The following is an 18,182-nucleotide window of genomic DNA, read 5'->3' on the forward strand; positions in this document are numbered from 1 at the left end:
ACTGCCTTTTGTTGACAGCTAGGCAGGAAATGAACTATACTGTATACACAGTTTGTCTGTGCAAAAACATGCTCATCCCTTCTCCTCACCTGTTTGTTTCATCCATTTGCTCTGCTTTGTCATTAACCAAGGTTGTAAATTCTGTGTGCAAGGATGACTGTTTTACTACACATTTGTACAGTCCCAGGCATAGTGTGTAGCACTAGTTGAAAAAAATTGACTTTATGCTTTTTTCCCATTGAAAAATACTGTTTTGTCAAAACTGGAGCATTCCACAGAAATATATAGGTTTTGACAAACTTCCGAGCTAGGAGGGTTTCGCCTCAGGTTCATCATGGAATTTTGAGGGTGAGATGCTCACCCCAAAATAGCTCTCTTGGAAACTGGGAGAACCAGCATCAACTGCCTACTTCAAATCAGAGCAGGGAATTAAACTTGCATCTCACATCGCAGGTGACTGCCTAACCACCAAGCTATTGGCTTTTTTAAATATATCTCAAAACATCTTTTTCAGTCCACATCAAAACTAAAACAGATTTTGAAATCTTAATTTCACAAAACAAATTTTTTTCTGGCCTTTTTAGGCATTATTGCAATACAGGTAAACATTATGTTTTAAAAATTGAAATAAGATATATATGCAGCACAATATCAGAAAAAGTAGCATTCATCAGTCTGTCCTATGATACTTGAAGAGGTTTTCCACTTTTGTAAATCATGCCATTTTAATATTACTTGTTCATCCGTTGTTGTTGTTGAATGCCTAACTGAGGATCTCATTTCCTTTCTGCTGTTTTAATCAAGTTTAGTTTCATTTAGCTTTCCTAAATACTTTCTTTAAATGTATTATCCATCCCTACCTTCCAGCGATTTTAAATGTAGCTGTTTAGAAATGGGCCTAAACTGGAACCATTTATAAACCCCATAAATGTCAATGGTTCAGAAACAAACCCCAATTGAGCTTTTGCAAAACTACACCAAAATCCTTTCTCTCAGTTCATTGTCGTACCCCGCAACTCCCTCCCAAGTCATTTTCCTTCTATCAAATAGCAGCTGTGAGAAGGGGTTTAGTGTAACTGTGTGTGTCTCTCTCTCAACCCCAATTTCAGCACTACAGCTTCTCTCCAACCCAGCAAATAACCCGTTTCACATTTCTTCTCCATATTTCTTTTGCAAATCTGAGGCAAAAAAAATATTTTTTCCATGATTTCTTCTAACAATGACTCATTTCTGTCCTTTCTTGAAAGCTTGTACTAACATTTATGTTCCTTAGGTACAACTATATGAAAAAATGTGATCTTTATTTCTTAAAACCTCCTTCTTTAGTCATGCTGGTGGCTCAAAGGGAGGGCAGAATTTTGCTCAATTTCTCAGATACAAAATTATCACTTGCTTAGTGGAGATTTTCAAAGGCATAAAGGGCAGTGAGGTGCCTGACTGCCATTGACTTTCAAACTTGGACTTTTTTAAAAAACTTATTGCAGATGGAACATTATATATGAACTATGGAGAGCTAATACTATACCAAGAAGGGATCATGAGAAGTTAGATCCATGGAAATACAAAATTTTTATAACTCAGGCTATGTTTTCTTTATATAAGCTAGGTTCTATATGCCAGAAATATTAGACAGAAACAAAGACTGGGATTTTCAAAGGAGTAAAAGGGAGTCAGGTACCAGGTGTGACAATTTGGAAATCTGTCTGTACAATTTATGAATATTGGTTGATATAATGGAGTTACTGTAAAATATTACTCTGAAAAACTGCTGTATCAGCAATGCTTGTCTGTGTATCCATCACGGGTCAGCAGGCTGGTGTCATGTCCTAGAACAGGACAAAGAGAATGTACCTCAGATTAACGATGGTCCTTTGATCACAATAGCGTGCTAAAAAGCAGCTGCATCTTTGGAAACACAGTTTCATCTTAGCCTCTGGAAGGAGGGGAGAAGGTAAGAGCAGTGTAAATTTCCCAGGGACAGAACAAATACAGCCAGGTGATCAGGAGGTGTTTTAATAAAGCAACACACAGGAACAGGGGAATCAGATGAGAGAGAGAGCGAGAGAGAGGTCACAGAAGCTGGGCGACTCAATGACAGAAGGCATCCAGCATGTAACTGCCTGTGTGAGATAAAGGACACCCTGCCTGTCTGCCTAGACTCAGATGTCCCACCCCCACCCCCCCCAGGACTCCCAAGGGAAGGTGAACACATATAGGGTTTGCTGTTTTATATTTTCTATGATTAAAAGAGCAACAGTGTGTTAGATTTGTGCATAGTGTCTGTGTGTTATATACTTCACAAATACTGCATGCCGCTGGAGAGAGCTGAAAGCTTCACACCTGTCAGAGATTGGGGAGAGGGTATGTTTAAGTTCAGGGGTGTCTGAAGGCTTGACATTGCACCCCCAGGAACTAGACAGCTGGTCAGCAGGTTCCAGGCCACAGTAGGCGGTGCCAGATAGAAGGTCTGCTCCCCAAGAGTGTGTTTAGGGCACCACAATTATGCAGTGGCGGGACTCCATTTCAGGTTCTTGAATACATTGGCCACAGAATTTCATACAGTGATTCCAGCATCTAGCCAATTAACTTGTGTTTGTATTAGTACATAACTTTTAGAAAGACATCCAGTCTTGATTTAAGGTACTACTTACTACAATTTCCAGTTTGAACTTTTTGGACTTCCAACTCCTAACCATTTGATCTTGTTATGCCTTTGTCTGCTAGATTAAAGAGTCCCTTAATATCAGGTATGTACTTCCCTTAATAGATACGTTTAAGTCTTAACCTTCTTTCAAGAAGCTGAAGAGATTGATCTCCTTAAATCTTATTGTAATGCCTGTTTTCCTGGTGACAAATTATTTTTGTATCTCTGCTTTGAATCATCTCCAATTTTTCAATATCCTCTTTAGAGTGTTGACCCCAGAAATGCACAATAATACTATCACCAAAGCCATATATAAAGCAGTTGGGGGCTGAGTTCTTTTGAAAATTTGGTCCCAGTTCTAGGTGAAGAATCTTTTGATATCTGCCCCTCACCTGAATGCATCTGGAAAAAGCAGAGTGAAAAATGTCTGTTTATTCCCTTTAAACAAATAAATACTGGATCTCAAGACTAAGGTAAACTGTTCCTATTGTTTGAGTTTTGCATCATACCTTCAGTCTAAAATTAAGTATTTTAAAAAGTAAATTCACCTGTTTGCACATAAAATCATATATAGCGCTGCACAACATGCACTTCTCTGGAACCAGGACAAAAATGAAGAACAATTTGACAGCGTTGCTCCATTTTCTGGAAGTATTATTTCCCACAAAGTAATTTACTGTGTGCTATAAATTATCTCCTGTAATAATTAATGCTTCAAGTTTTATCTGAAACTTTTTTTAAACCTTTCTTTGCATATGAATAGTCAGCACATGATATGAAGAATAAAAATTGCATATTTAAATAATTCATCATAAATTAAATCTTTCACTACATATAAATTAAAAGCTCTTTCCTGGCATATTAGCCTGAGGGCATACAATGAAAAATCCAACAAGTAACTTAACAACTATATCAGAGTGGTGTGATTTTATTTTATTTTTTTAAAAACATGTTTTAAAATTCTGTTGTCAGCTGTTATGTTACAGTATTACTGAAGATGTAAGATCAGAAACAAAACTTCCTTTGAATTTGAGCCAACAGTGCTACAGGCATGGTAAAGGCATTACTAATTTTAAGAACATCAACTGCAGCAATAATATTTCAATCTGACAAATACTAGGTACCACTGAATTTAATACATAATATTCATTTGTATTCGCATGTGACAAAATGATCTTGCACTATTATTGGCCAGTGCACCATTGGTAGGAACAGGGTCCCATAAAAGAGAAAGGGTGAATGCTTACAAAAATTTTCCTGAGACATTCACGCTTATTCCACATTTAACACAGCATTTGGGAGACCATTCCTTCTCGTCAGGCTACACTGTAGGAAGGCAGCTAATGAACCTGAACTGCCTTCCTGCAGTCTCAAACCCAAATGTCTCTGCTGCAAAAAGCAACCTCATCCTCCTTCACTGAAATGATCAAAGAAGGTAGATTATCTGGCCACTATCGTGTCAGAGAAGAAAATTACACACATACCAGCTCCCTTGACAAAGCTCAGCCCTGACTGCAAAATTGGAGATTCTGAAAGCACTGAGGGAAGGCTGAGCTAGCACATGCCAAAAGTTTTGTCTGTCTTAGTTATTGAAAGACAAAGAGGAATTCCCAGGTCTACTGCTGACAGAGGTAATCAAGGACTCTTTAGAGAGGGCTACCCTGAAGTGGAAGACATTCTGACTGATTCTGAAGAAAATGTCACTTAGTGACCTTACCAGCCTGATCTTTATCTACCCTTGTGACCATTAGTAGTTTGGTCAACAGCAGTTTAAAAAAAAAAAGTCATAATGACATTACAAATGTGCTCTTAAAACAAGTTGTTTTTTTAGTATCTGTCCTAAAAACTTCAAAATCATTGTTTCCATTTCTGTACTGCAATTTCAGGTCTTCTCTAGTTTTCTCACTCCTAAGAAATAAGGACAGAAGCAGACAAAAAAAATAGCAAATTTAAAAGAAAGATTCATCACTCTGACTATGAAAGTTCTTCTGTGTTATTGTACCTCATGCAGATTAATTTCCATATTGTAGAGAACTTCTGGTTCGTTCCCCCAATAGATGGCAGTGAATCAGTATCTTACCAACAGGACTGGTTGTTTTACAGCACTGAGAGTGATATATAAACTGTTAGCTATTAGAAGTGGGCCTGAACTGGAAAACCAGATTCAAATATCACTTAAATGTGAAGAAGTTCAGATTCTGATCAGGTCTGAACTTGTGGGGTTTGGTCTGATTTCTAATGGCAGCCTCTTCCCAAATACACTATTCTATTTTCCAGGCAAAAAGCAATCAAAGTGTATCCTGTGGGTAGGAGATTAGACAGCTCTCACCCTGCAGGTTCTCCTGTAAATCCTACCAAGAATTATGTTATATTGGCTGATAGAAACAGGTTCAGCAGTAGCACAAGCAAAAAACAGAACTCAAATGTACAAATATGGACAAAATCTTTGATGTGCTGGGTAAAGGGAAGCAATGTACATCCTCACCCTTTATGCAATGTCTTCTTCGATTGAAAGGAAGAACACATTTTATGACTAATATCTTTAATAAGAGAAGTGGTTTTGGAGAAGGCAATTTAATGTAGAGATGAAAGATAGCAGGAAAGGATATTGAGGAGATGTTTGTGACCCAGACAGGGAGGCAAGCGTAACAAGATAGTCTCAAAATGTTTTGGAAATACAGACTAGTGAGACCAGAGACGGGGGTGGGGGGTAGGTTCCAGGAAATGCAAGAGTAAACCAGGGTCTGTGAATAGGAGAGAAGCAGAGAAACCAAATGCCAACCCAAGAAGAAATGAAATGTGCAACTAAAGAGTCTGCTAGGGAATGAGGGATTTATTATGTGACATTAAATGGAACTTTGCAAGGCAAAGAGTGAGAATTCAGAGTAAAGAGATAATTGCGATTAAAGTGCAGTTCTACTCTGAAGAGTGACTATAGAATTAGCACCATCTCACTCAGATATGCTCCCTGAGCCCTTACAGATGACATTTATTATGCTCAACGTAAATTATGAGATCAGATAAGAAACCCATTAGAAGCAGAAAAAGACATTATTCATTACTAGAAACAGCACCTTCTAGCTATTGAGTGGCTTTATATCAAAGGGCACAAAATCTGTGTCCCATCTCACTAGAGCTGGTCAAAACTCAGGGTTTCCATCTCATGTGAGATTCTGACATTTTAAAGTTTTGTTTTCATTCTCAATTAGAAAAAAAAATCAAAATTTTATTTTGGACAAATTGTGTTGTGGATTGTGTTCTCACTTTTTATATTTTTACATTATTTCATGACTTGTCAGTTGTGCATTTTATGCACTACTACTATTTTATGTCATTATGACATGTCAGTAGTAGCTGAAATATTTCTATTTATTTTTATTTTTAAATTCATTAAAGGTGGCAGGTACTGAATGAACATCTTTTCTAGATCAAGTGTGTTCTGTTTGTTGTGAAATGGAACAGTTCGACAATACTACTACTGCCATGTCATAAAATGTCAAATATAAAAATGAAAAAACTTAAATTTGAAACAAAATTTCAGAATTCCAAAGGCAAATTTTTCCCAACACACAGTTTGTTTTGAAATGTCTCTTTCATGGAAAATTATCAAAATCAATACAATTTTGTGAAAATTTCTGTTTTGTCAAATCAGGAAAACACCATCTATCATCATAGTGAAACACACCCAGGCAACTTGTTCCTTGCCTTGCTTAACACAAGAACAAGTTATTCATGTTTTCAGAAACAATAGCCTCTGAACCTTTTCCTAAATTTAAACAAACAATCTAATCAATCAATTTTCTTATTTAAACGCCTGCTGTAACTGATTTTCCCTGAGACAAGTCAGGAAGTAAATTTGACAACACTGACACCTAATGGTAACATTAAAAGATCAGAACTAAAATAAAACCATGATCCCGCTCCCTCAATATATTACCAAATATACAAAGATCAGAAAAATAAAGATTTTAAAAGGCTGCAAAAATATGAACAAAACTACAGAAGCTAATATGAAAACTAAAGTTTCTAAATCAGTCATGCAAAGGGTGAAAATAGCTCTATAAACATTTTAACAATTGTCTTTGACCTTGATCCTGCAATCACTTGCGCATGATTGATATAAAGCATGTGAGTAGTCCAATTTACGTCATACGGGATCTAATCTTGAAAATTACTTTTTTAAATTAATTTGGGATTTTGAATTTAAAATACATTAACTGTTTATGTGGAGCAGTCATGTACATAAAGATTTGACACCATTAACTTCTACGGGTGCAGGTCAGAACTTAAATCACTTTATTATCAAACACAAACTTTACTATCCAGTATACAGCATTCATGTTTTCCATATGATAACAAATTATTGTTCTGTCTTAGCAAACAATTGTTTCTTTTGTATGGCAGGTGGTATATAAGATGACTTTGTGATGGAATAACTGCAGAAGGCTCTGAGGTGTTCCGTGGAACCCTGGAGTTTTCCGTAGCTTCCCTGTCAGAACCTTGTTTTCATGAGTAGTCACAGTGACTTTACCAAACTACCCTTATGACCCATTAATCTATATGCAATACTTACTGTGTTATAGTGGCACCTTGCACCCTTTGGATGCTTGATGCCCCTGCTAAATCGAAATCCAAAGCCACCTAATGCAAGGTCACTCGTATTTAATATAAAACAGAGAACATATCAATTTGTCTCCCTGAATGATGGCGCACGTGATCTGCTACCCATTCTACCCAGAGATTCTGTGCCCTACCACTAAGTTTCCATATTCTTACCTGTTGACGTCTGTAGGCCAAATAATCTAGATTTTCGAGATCTTTCCCAAGCTTCTGGTAGGTTTTCTGTAGTTCAGATTTACTAGACACGTTTCGTAGAGACTCATATGTTCTTTGAAACTGTGATGGTACAAGAAACAATGTCATCATTCAGATAAATACTGTCTATATAGCTCCATTAGTTAGGTTTTTTTAAAAAACATACTAACTTTACGGGCTCTGTTATACTCTCAGATATGTAAGAATACATTGCCACACTCTTAAAAAGTCTATGCTTTGAGCACTTGGATATAGGGAAATATGTAGAGTCCTGGATTTGAAGTTTATAGTTTGGAATTTCTTAAGACACAATTAGACATTGTCCCCAGTCCTAAAGTTCTGATCCTCACCTAAACTACCCCCAAAAACTGGGTGGTGTTCAGATCCAGGGTTGGAATTTTTTTCTCCTTTTTAAATAAAAAGAGCACATACGTGTTTCCTCATAGATCATGAATTCCCCCAACCCACCAAATATAAGCAGTTTCTTCCTCAGCACTCTCCCAGAAGACTCTTGGAGAATACTCATCTCTAACACATAGTAGTGTGGTAAGGATGAAAAAACACCTCTTATTATCTTGTAAGATGGTGCTGATTGAATCCACTCACGTGGTGCAGTTTGCAGGACTGAAGTTTAAGCCACTTGCATAAGGTCACATACTATGGGAAAACTACAGGAGTTCGGGATTGAACCTAGTTCTTGATTTACTGTGTAAGTATACTGACCACTTCTTTCCTATGCAGATGATTAACGATTGTATATCACAGTAGACATGTATGACCTGTCACAGAGACTAAAGATACAGACTCTGACTCCAGAGCTTACAAAATACTAGAGAGACATACCTGGTATGACTAAGAGGAGAACATGGGGGTGTGGGGACTTCACACAAAAAATAAGTCTCCTTGCTCAATTTGGTGTACACTGTATTACTTCCAACTTTAAAATAAGTTTTCCTGTACAATTTATTAATGTGTATAGTAAAGCAGTAACCACAGACCCTAATTGGGAGCAGAACCCTGTGTGCTAGCCGCTGTACAAACAAAGAAAGACATGGTCTGTCTATGAACAGCTTACAGTTTTAGATAAACTTTTTGGCTAAGGGTGTAGAAGATGGAGGGGACACATTCTAGTATACATTTTTTTTATTCATTATTTAAAATTCTGAAATTACACATAGCATTTTTCATTTATTGATTTCTAAGCACAAAGTGTCATTCCCTTTGCTTCAGGTGGGAGAACTGAGGGACAGAGAGGTGAAGTGACTTGACCAAGCCTACACAGGAAGTATTTAGATTTTTCTGTCACAGTAGGGGTGGGTTTTGAGGAGCAAATGGTTACATAGCCTACAAGATCAGGGAAGCTCATTGGTCCATCTTGTAGATCATACATTGTAGATAAGTAGCCTATCAAGACCCATATCCAGTCCCAACAATGGCTGATACCTCAGAGGAAAGTAAAAACCTTTCATAGCCCACTGCACCAGTTATTTAATGTTGTACATAGGGGAAAATATTCCCCTCACAACCCTGGAGCTGAAATTTGCTCTAGGATGTACACAAGATTTGAGGATGGACAGTCTTGCCATTAAGGCAGCGGACTGTAGACTACAAGACGTGTGTTAGATTCCTGGCTCTGCCACAGCCTTCTTGTAATTTTCCGCAAGTCACTTCACCTCTTTCTTCGGCAGTTCACCATCTGTAAATATACTGAAACATTCCGTTATTATGGTGATGAACACCACAGGAGAGCCTATAAATAGTTACTAGTTTGTATCAAAGGAGTAGCAGTATCAGTGATCAAATGTACACCCCTTTAATAAACCCAAAGCAGCTCTGTATTCTGCAGCAAGCAGCCTTAAAGATTCATTGCATGCTACAAGTTTTATTTGTTTCATTTCTTGTATGTAAGTGAATACAGTGCTTGTAACATCTACACAATCTGCAGCACTGGAGAATGAAGCACTGTATTTAAATAGCTCAAAGTAAGAAATTGCCACTTGCAGGTTGGTTTTTTGGGGGCGAGAGGAGTTTGTTTTTTATTGTTTTGTTAAATAGTGTTTAGGGAGAAGTTCCCTCTACTGGCTTGATCTCTGTGACAACACTCACAACAGGTACCTCAGGGTATCTGTATATGATTGAGAGAAGACAGGGAGTGAGATGTACCCTGTTCCCTTGATACTTTTCTATCTCACATCCATTGTAAAAACTGCAATTGGGTGCCTCACCTCTGGCCTAGAATTCCTTGAACTTGCAACACTTTGCATTCATTAATTCAGACTATAAGCATTAGAGCAGAACTTTAGCTCAGGTCAGGCTGAACAAGACTATCTACAATGATTTTTCCTATGTACAGCTAAGAAGCCATGAGTATTGCAGCTGCACCAGTTCAACAGGTACCTGAACACCAAACCACAACATAGTGCTCCACATATGGACGTTTCCCAAAAGCTTCCACTGACAGTAGCAAAGCTGAATAGTATGGGGAGAGGTCTTTCAAGAGTCTGGAATACACTAATGAAATGACCATAAGGTGTAGTCTTCGTATGGAGCAAAGAAACAGTTATCTAAAATGGTGTCAAGGCACTAGACCACAAAAATACAAGCAAAGCAACAAATCATTTCATGCAACAACAGAATGTGGGACAATAGGCGCCTATATAATACAAAAACCCTGAATATCTGAACTGTCCCTATAAAATCAGGACATCTGGTCACCCTAAATGGGGAGGTCTCCTGTCATACCACTATCCCTGCAAGCCCGTGCACTATATCTTACATCATGCAGTGGCCCCACAGATTAATAATGCTAAAAGCCAAAAACCTCTCACTCCAGATCATCATATTAGGAGCCTCCTGTGTCTGGTAATGAGACTGCAGGGATCAGTGAATCACTGCTAGTGGAGGAAAAACCACATGTATAACTGATAGCTCTCCTCAGGAGGCTAAATATCCAAGAAATAGCCCCAAGAGGCTATAAAGTTGGCAGCGATATTCCACGAAAGTGGAAGAGACATCTTTCTCAAGAGGAGAGTGGAAGAAAAAACAGTGTTTTCCCTCAGAATAAAAATATACAAATAAGCTAACTATAAGCAAATTAACATAAGTCTGTCCTGTTCTCAGAAGGATGCAGTGAACTGGCTGTGACAAAGGTTATCATAATAATTTTTAAATCTACAAGGCACATACAATCTGCCTACATCTCTCAAGCTATCATGGTCTGGCCCCAGTCTTTCTTCTTCCAAGAAACTTTCACATGTATTGTTCTGAGATGGGGGAGGGGAAAAGAGTCCAGCCCCCACTCCCCACACTTTCTGTTAACTATTTAAATCATCAGAGGTAAGCAGAAATAAAACAGTTTTTAGATGCTCACTTTCCTCATTACTTCACCAAGATAGACACATCCCAGTCCCTAGAAGTTCAGGAGAAGTACCTTCATAGTTTCCTTTACCTAAAGACTTCCCTGTCTCTTTTCTCTCTGAAAGGAAACTTGCTATTTCTTTTTAAGCCTCTTGATTACATACAAGATGCAGCTGTCTTAAAGGAGTTAGGTTCAATAGCATCCAGCTGAGCATTCTCTGTTTCCCTGAGCTGAGGAAGAAACTCCCCTGGGTCCATGTGGCACCTGTAACACTCCTGAACCATTGTCTGGTTTGATGACACTTCTTATGAAGCAAGCTGGATTGGGAGGGTATCATGACAATGAGGGTCTTACTGCCTATCAGGTTTTACTGTCTATCAGGTTACCATAAATAACTGTATAGCACTTTTCAAAATACACAGGCTTCCCTTCTGATTGGGTCCATGAACAGTACTACACTCCTTTTGTAATAAAAACCAAAATCAACGTTCATAAAACTTGAGCCAGAGTAAGAGGAAACAACTGTTTTGGTAATAACACACAAAAAGTGGGTATCACATCATCTAAGAACCAAGCATCCATTGTCAAGATAGTAACAAATGAACACTGAATGTCTCCCAAGTAGGAAACAAGGTGGATGAACTTGTAACATGGGCCTTAGAATGAACGGGACAATTTTCAGAATCCCATTTTGGATAACATTAAGCAATTGGAACATCAAATGTGATTCTGGAACAGATGATGGTCTAGGTGGTGAGCTAATTAGTAGGACAGTGTTATCAATACTGTCTCTTCATATGCAGGACGTTGGAAATCTAGCATAGTGTGGGCATTATCTGAAAATGGAAGATATTTCTAAGTGATCTTGGACTGTGATTATGGTTCCATTTATCTGAAAACTTGATTTAAAGTTAGGGAATGGAGAATTTATTCTGTGGTTCAAGTTCTTTACCCCCAGCCTTTAATAATGACGGTCAAAAGCCTCTATGTATTTCAGCTTGCCTCTGCATTTTCTGTTAAAGTCTCTGTTTCGTTGACTATCATGGGAGCTTGGTTTGGCTGTTGCAAGAAAATTAATTCATAATATTGGCACTGGCAGAATATCAGTCATACAATGGGGAGTTTCTCTGTAGTTTCTTAAGAAACAGTTTAATTCTTCTTTTATGTAATGTTTTGTTCCAGCTACCATCAATAGCAACTTTTCCAGAATCCTCATAAAACAGTCTATTTTACCTCTGGTGAAGTTCAAGGTTGTTCAAATCTCAGGTTTTGGTTAATGCCCATCTCTAATGTGAACCTGAGGTATTCTGGCATAAACCTTGGCACAGTCCATATTGCTGAAGAATGGAGTTTTATGAATATCATACACAATTCTCTGTCCAGATTTAGCAGGACTCCCTTAGCAAAGATGGCAATCACAGTATGAGAAATCAGAATCAGCAGCAGCAGGAGGTCACCAAAATCCAAGAAGACTTCTAACAAAGATAGATCAGACAGTTTAAACAAAGGGGCACAGTGTTTTCCAATGCTGCATCTAGAACAGACATGATTTGATGCAGTATTCCAGACTATTATGATAGCTTTGGCTGGGAATCACAATTTTTACTGAAGTAGCTGATTTGTCTTTATAAATCCCAATGTCCCAAGAGAGAATGAAATGCACATTTGCTTCAGCACCTTCAGTTGTTGTATAGGTAGCACATGCAGACTGTATGAACATAACAACGGCCATACTGGGTCAGACCAAAGGTCCATCTAGCCCAGTATCATGTCTTCCGACACTGGCCTATGCCAGGTGCTCCAGAGGGAATGAACAGAATAGATAATCAAGTGATCCATCCCCTGTTGCCCATTCCCAGCTTCTGGCAAACTGAGGCTAGGGACACCATCCCTCCCCAACCTGGCTAATAGTCATTGATGGACCTATCCTCCATGAATTTATCTAGTTCTTTTTTTAACCCTGTTATAGTCTTGGTCTTCACAACATCCTCTGGCAAAGAGTTCCACAGGTTGACTGTGTGTTGTGTGAAGAAATACTTCCTTTTGTTTTTTTAAACCTGCTCTCTATTAAAAGGAAGATGTCTGAGAAGTAATCTGCAGTATTAAGTTTTCCAGGACTACATATCAATGCAGTGTCAAATTCATAGTTTCAACATCTTCAACACAAACTGGACTAGGTAGATGGAAGAAAGCATCATTTAACATGTATTGCAAAGTCTTATAATTGGTAACAGTATGCTGATGTCCATACAGGTAGAAATGGAAGTGCAGACTTCCCCAGATGACAGCAAGCATTTCTATTTCAATTTGTGAATGATATTTGACTAGTCAGAGTTTTTCTGGCATATGTCTGAAAATCAAGCTGAGTCATAACAGTGACACTTTCAATTAGGCTATAAGAGGCCCTTAATCTGTTGTAATTTTACATTCCTCATTCAGATTCAGGGCCAACTCTACAACAGAAGTAGAACAAATAGTCTGCCACTGCAGAATATGGAGTAATGGTTCTTTTCCAGTTTGTCTAAGGAAGGAAAAAACCTGAGAGCCTGTTCTGAATATCAATATTATCACCCTTCATTATGCAAGGCAGAAAATACAGCACTGATCTATTTTATTTTACCTTGTTAAATACTTTTCAAAATATATGGCTGAATATGAGTTGAATTAAGGAAAAGAAGCAAATTTAATCTCCATTTTGAAAAAAGAAGGCAATTCATTCAAAAGTGCCTTAATGTTTTAATATGCACTGCTGCTTTAAAAGACTAAATTATACTAAATGTACTATTTTAAATCACTATGGGACAGGTTTGGGAGAACCATTAAAAAGCACTCTCAAATTCCAATTACTGAATACACACTTATGAAAAAACTATTGCTCTCATGATATTTTGCTGTAATGGAATGGACTTGGACCTGCCTCTATAGACTTTTATGGAGAATAGGTCACATAGTACCCTCAATCCAGGAAACATCAGATGATCTTGCGCTCAATGGATTGAAGACATGCATTTGATTATAAAGAGTACGCAATATGTTTTGTGAGCATTTATTCATTTCTGCTTCCCAAAGCAAAGGTGAGTTATTAAATGAAATTTGTCTGGATCAGAATGATCTGTGCATGCCTGAGTTACAAATAACTGTTGAGCAGATGAAATAATACTGACTTCATTGTTATACTAGCAACTAATAATCTACTAGAACAAAATGAATTTCCAAGGCCATTTTACCAAACTAAAATTTGCCACCTGAGATTAGAATTCAGAAAATATTCCACAGAGAATGACTTTCACGTTATTGTCATTTATCCCCTGAATATGATGCTTTAGATTTACTTCAGTTTGAATGTTGCTGTAGCGGTGAATTAAAAGGTTGTAGAAACACAGTAATGACCATTTAACAGTGGTTAAATCATTTAACAACAAGGCATTTAGGAACACGTTTTGTGCTGTGTTTGTGCAGTCTGACACAATGGAGTCCCAGTACCTGACTGGGGCTGCTAGGCACTTCAACAATAATAAATAAATAATAATTTGGTGAAAATACCTGCCCATTTTTATTTACCTTAATCCCATCTTCAGGTTTCTCAAGTTCCTTTCTATCCCCTCCATCTTTAGAAATAACACTAGTTTCTCCAACTCAATTATACTCTTTACTTCTAATATATTAAACAGCAACTTATTCCATATACCTATTACCCTTTGCATCAAATAGTTCTCTCTAAGCTCCTCATTATCTTTTTTTAGTTCAGAAATTCTCATTTTTTAATCCTTTACCATTAAGACAAATATACTTCCATTAGTTTTATAAATCTTTAATTTAAAGTTTTGTTAAGTCACTTCCAAAATCTCTTCTTTCCTATTTAGAGTAAGACCAGTTCCTTCACCCCTTTTGTATATATCTGGGCTGTGTAAACAGCTTGCATAGAACTTCACACATACGAATCTGAGATGGATGTGGTTCATTTTCTCTCTCTCTCTCTCACTCTCTCACACACACACACACACACACACACACGAACGAAACCAGTGCACCCCCTTCCACTGGGCTCCTTGGCCCAGGCCTCCCCTCCTCCTTCCCCATAAGGAGTTAATGGGGTGCACCCTCCCAGCAGGGTCTTCTTGAGTGCAGCCTATTATGCTGCTTCCTCCACTTCTCATAAAGGTTTTTATTAGTATATAGGCTTGTTTGCCAGCCTGAGATAGAATTTTGGGTTTGACATTTTAATACTCTTATATCTTATACTAATATATGTAAAAAACAATGAACAAAGAGACTGTGTGTTGCATTTCCCACAACCAGACTGGGCTTTTAGTACAATGGGAAAAAATAAGGGATACAGCTAAAGTGTAACTGGGCATGGTGGGAATGTATAAGCACACACTTGAAGACTGCCTCAATTCCTTATCTCAAGGCAAGGTCAAGCAACCAGTTGGGAGGGGCGAGAGAGGATTGTGAGGGGGAGGGGAGGTAAAACACTAAAAGACCAGAGAAATACCTGCCCCTGACTGGAGTACAACCTCACTCCTTGCCCCTCCCATGGGATACAAAAAAGGTGGGATGAAGAACCCAACTCACAACCCTACCAAACAGAACATGACCAAAGTTGTAAGTGGTGCAACTAGGGGAGTGTACTGAAGGTATATTTGGGCCTGCTAAGGAGGAGGAATGGGAGGTGGGAATGGGGAACCAGGGACATTGGATAAAGGCTCTGTAGTGTCAGAGCTCAGAAGGGGGACATGCGGTAAAGGCTCTGCAGCATCAGAGCTGGGAATGGAACACTGGGAAACAGAAGTAGTAAGATGCTCTTTCTTTAGTGACTCTCATATTATGGGCTGGGACAGAGATACTTCATAATCCCTATTGTGGTACTAAGGGAAACTTGTTCCCTAGCAATAGCTTATTAGAATAAAAGAATCATTAAATCATTTCACACTTCCTCGGGAATCCCCATGGTTTGTAAAGTCACCTTGCTGGGGGTTGGGGCATCTCTCATTGTCTCTAGGTGACACTGAAGGAGTAGTAGTGTATCCATTATTTTGCTGCAATAAAAGGTGGTTGTTTCACAAAGCCCTATTCCTAAGTAGTTGTTTAGTATGTGCATTATGTGTGTCATTTATGTTGCAGTAATTCTGCCACAAATTGTAGAGTGGAAAAATACATAGACCTATAAATACTGATGCTAGAAATACAAATAACCCATATCTGTCCCCTCTGTGGCATGCACAAACTTCAGAAGTAGTAGCAAGAATTTTTTCTGTTGGCTGATCTGTAAATAAAGATATGCAAGTCCAGATCGACTACAGTAAAGCAACCAAGGAACTAAAGCCTCTCTCAGCTACTCCTGTGCATCTCTCTAAAACGACCCACAATTTTTTAAGAGCCATCCCTCATTATGGGCTTGACCCAAAACTTGTGGAACTCAGTGGAAAGTCTACAATAGTGTTTGATGTGATTTGGATCAAGACTATGCTTACCTACATTCACATTTAATTTTTTATGTTACATTGCATCATAACAGGGCATCAAAACTGTAAGCACACATCACTAGGACAATACACCAGAATAGAATGGGATGACTAAGTGCCTGTTGAAGCATACCATCACATTCTACTCCGATCAGGACTGGCGCAAATAAAAAAAATTAATACCAAAAAGCATGAAGCACAAGTCAGCTGAGGTTACTCAAATATTCTCCCTTGGGTAACCAAATCATTTTTACACTGCTCAGAACACTTTTAAGGAGGCTTTGCAGGGAGGAGGAGCAGCAGATAATGATCTTCCCAAAGAAGCCTAGCTTCGCATGTAGCTTCTCATTTCCTACCACTTTTCTTCCTTTTTCTCGTATAGTTTTAAATCACTCTAAGTCAGTGCTTTATATATTACTGAGTCTACTGAGGAATGTGTGAAAGATATGTAAATTTAAATAGTAAATCTACAAACAAACAGGTCAAGGAGAAGAAAGAAAATATGTTGGATCAGCAGGATCTGAAATATATTAGAGGAAAGATATGCTGGTGGGCTCTTTGAATAAAAGTTTTCTTACCTTCTTGCTTTTCTCCTCTGATCAATAAGTTCAAAGTCATTCCACCAGTCTATTCATTCACTTAATTAAACATATTGAGCATCACTTCTAAAGTGAATGAGGCTGAAAATGGACTGTTGAATCAAAGGACTAGATGCATGGGATTGACTTTAGTCTGACCATATTGTTCACAATAATTAAGAAGTTATATAGAAGGGTAGGAGATTTTGAATGCTGAAATAAGGGAAATAATGTTTGGGTGGTAGGTCAGAAAAGAGACATTTTGGTAAACATGGATTCCCTTACTATTGTTGATCAATTAAATAAATGAAGAAACTAAAGTGAAAAAATATCACCAATTGCTTCACTGGTAAAGCTTATTCATGTTTCATTTGCTCTGTGTGAGACACCCATAGAAGGTTTACTTTAGAGAAACAGTTCTCTAAAGTTGGTAAATAATACAGTCCTTCCCTCATCACTGCTCAGCCAATGAAGTAATCTTTCTTGTGTTTCAATATCTGATTTTGTAGTCATTCATTATCATACTGAGTAACTTTAATGGATGGCTTTTATGTGAAACCAATATAAACAATCCCTCCAGCTTCAAGAATGCTCCATTTCTTTTGCATGTGTATCCTTATTGTTTACACTGCTCCATGGTGCTAGCCTCCAAAAGCTTGCAAGATAAACAGATACCAACGACAAGGGGAAAGGGAAGGGATGCAGAGATACTACAAAAAACAAAGAGAGAGTGTGATGAAACCTAGCATGCATTTTGATAATTGCAAAATTTTTGCTCTGATTTTTTGTTTGTATTTATAGATTTGATATCTACTTTATTTGCTCACTTGGTCAATGAAAATAGTACTTGATTTTTAAACCAGCTGCTTCCATAAAGATTATTGCATGGTATCTGTGGACTAGTAGAGTAAGCAACATTTTCAGTGACTCTCCTAAAACCCAAGGGCTCCAATTCAAATCTCACTGAATCGTTCCTTTGACTTCAAGTTGAGTTGGATCAGTCCCTAAAAGAACAGATTGTGGCTCTTGACACAGCCATATCTAACACTCAGATACAAGGGACAGGTCAATACAGTGGAGGGTCTTAGAGGCAGAGAATATGTCAACATCGCTCAACCTGCTCTCTCCCCTGCCTTAAGGAGGGGGGAGAATCAAGTCCGGACTGTGCTGTTTATGGAGACATAAATGTGATGTACTTTTCTTTCTCCTATCACTTTGTTTTGGGTAATGAATTTGGTCTAGACAGCGTATGTGGCATCACTGAATGTCATAAGGCTGCCGCTTCCACAATCAGCTGAAAGTAGTATCATGCCATCAGAATA

General features: G+C 38.1%; 1 protein-coding gene across 1 annotated transcript in view; it reads right to left on the reverse strand.

The window, feature by feature from the left end:
- The window catches only part of CTNNA3 (catenin alpha 3), a 909,177-nt gene that overhangs the window by 835,413 nt on the left and 55,582 nt on the right, over positions 1–18,182 (reverse strand). The window contains exon 5 of the mRNA XM_077821324.1: positions 7,421–7,540. Coding sequence (XP_077677450.1) covers positions 7,421–7,540 — 120 coding nt within the window. The remainder of the gene's footprint in view (positions 1–7,420; positions 7,541–18,182) is intronic.

This window comes from Eretmochelys imbricata, chromosome 7 (genome assembly GCF_965152235.1).
Source record: "Eretmochelys imbricata isolate rEreImb1 chromosome 7, rEreImb1.hap1, whole genome shotgun sequence".
NCBI lineage: Eukaryota > Metazoa > Chordata > Testudines > Cheloniidae > Eretmochelys > Eretmochelys imbricata.